Genomic DNA, 798 nt, shown 5'->3' on the forward strand with positions numbered 1-798 from the left:
TCCATTTACCATTTTACCATTACAAGCGTGTAGGTGTAAACTACCTTTGTTTTCAGGTTTTAGTATTCTAGACACTATAGAAATGGGCATTATTGACAGTGTTACCAAATAATTAATTTAATTGACTGAAAGAATGAATGGAAGTATGTGCAAGTGAAAATACAAAAATATCATACTACTCACCAGAACAAGTTTGGAGTACGTAAAAGGTGAATAAAGTAAAGACACATTAAATGAAATGGGGGAACTTACTTTTTGTATACTTATACAGGTAAATCTGGCAAGAAGAACAAGTATACTCACTGTTTGTGCCACTTCCTCCTCTTCCTCTCCGTTCTCTACCTCCACCTGAGTCTTGGTTACACTCCTTCTGGCCACCTCCTGCAAGACAGTCAGCCATGAAACAAAACAAAAACACCATACTGGGAAGCTTAAGTGCCCCCAGCAAGCATAATACACAGCAACAACATTCAATATAGAAAATGTGTTAGTCAAAACAAGGACACATAACACATAACTGGTCATGCATGGATGTCTTTACCTCGCCGTCAGTGTTGATCAAAGTGGTAACTATGTCATTTCCTGTTCCCCAGGAAGTCTGGCTCTTCCACAGCAAGTCAGATGGTGGACTGTGGGCCACACCAGCATCAGCAGACCACACCTGTATAAGCACAGTTCAGGTAAATACATTGAAGAAACTCTGCTTAATAACTTTACAGAAACCTGCTCGTCAAATTGTATCAATAACATACTTTGACAGCGCTTTGAGTGGTCGAATGGCACTATATAAGTACAGTC

At 39.5% G+C, this 798-nt stretch overlaps 1 protein-coding gene across 1 annotated transcript in view; it reads right to left on the reverse strand.

Moving 5' to 3' along the window:
• Positions 1-26: 26 nt before the first annotated feature.
• The window catches only part of lmnb2 (lamin B2), a gene marked incomplete at its 5' end in the record, with an annotated part of 5,758 nt that continues 4,986 nt past the window's right edge, over positions 27-798 (reverse strand). The window contains 2 exon segments of the mRNA XM_035652944.1: positions 27-381; positions 542-661. Coding sequence (XP_035508837.1) covers positions 118-381; positions 542-661 — 384 coding nt within the window.

Source organism: Morone saxatilis, unplaced genomic scaffold, assembly GCF_004916995.1.
Source record: "Morone saxatilis isolate NCDOM2014 unplaced genomic scaffold, NCSU_SB_2.0 Contig12, whole genome shotgun sequence".
Classification (NCBI taxonomy): domain Eukaryota; kingdom Metazoa; phylum Chordata; class Actinopteri; family Moronidae; genus Morone; species Morone saxatilis.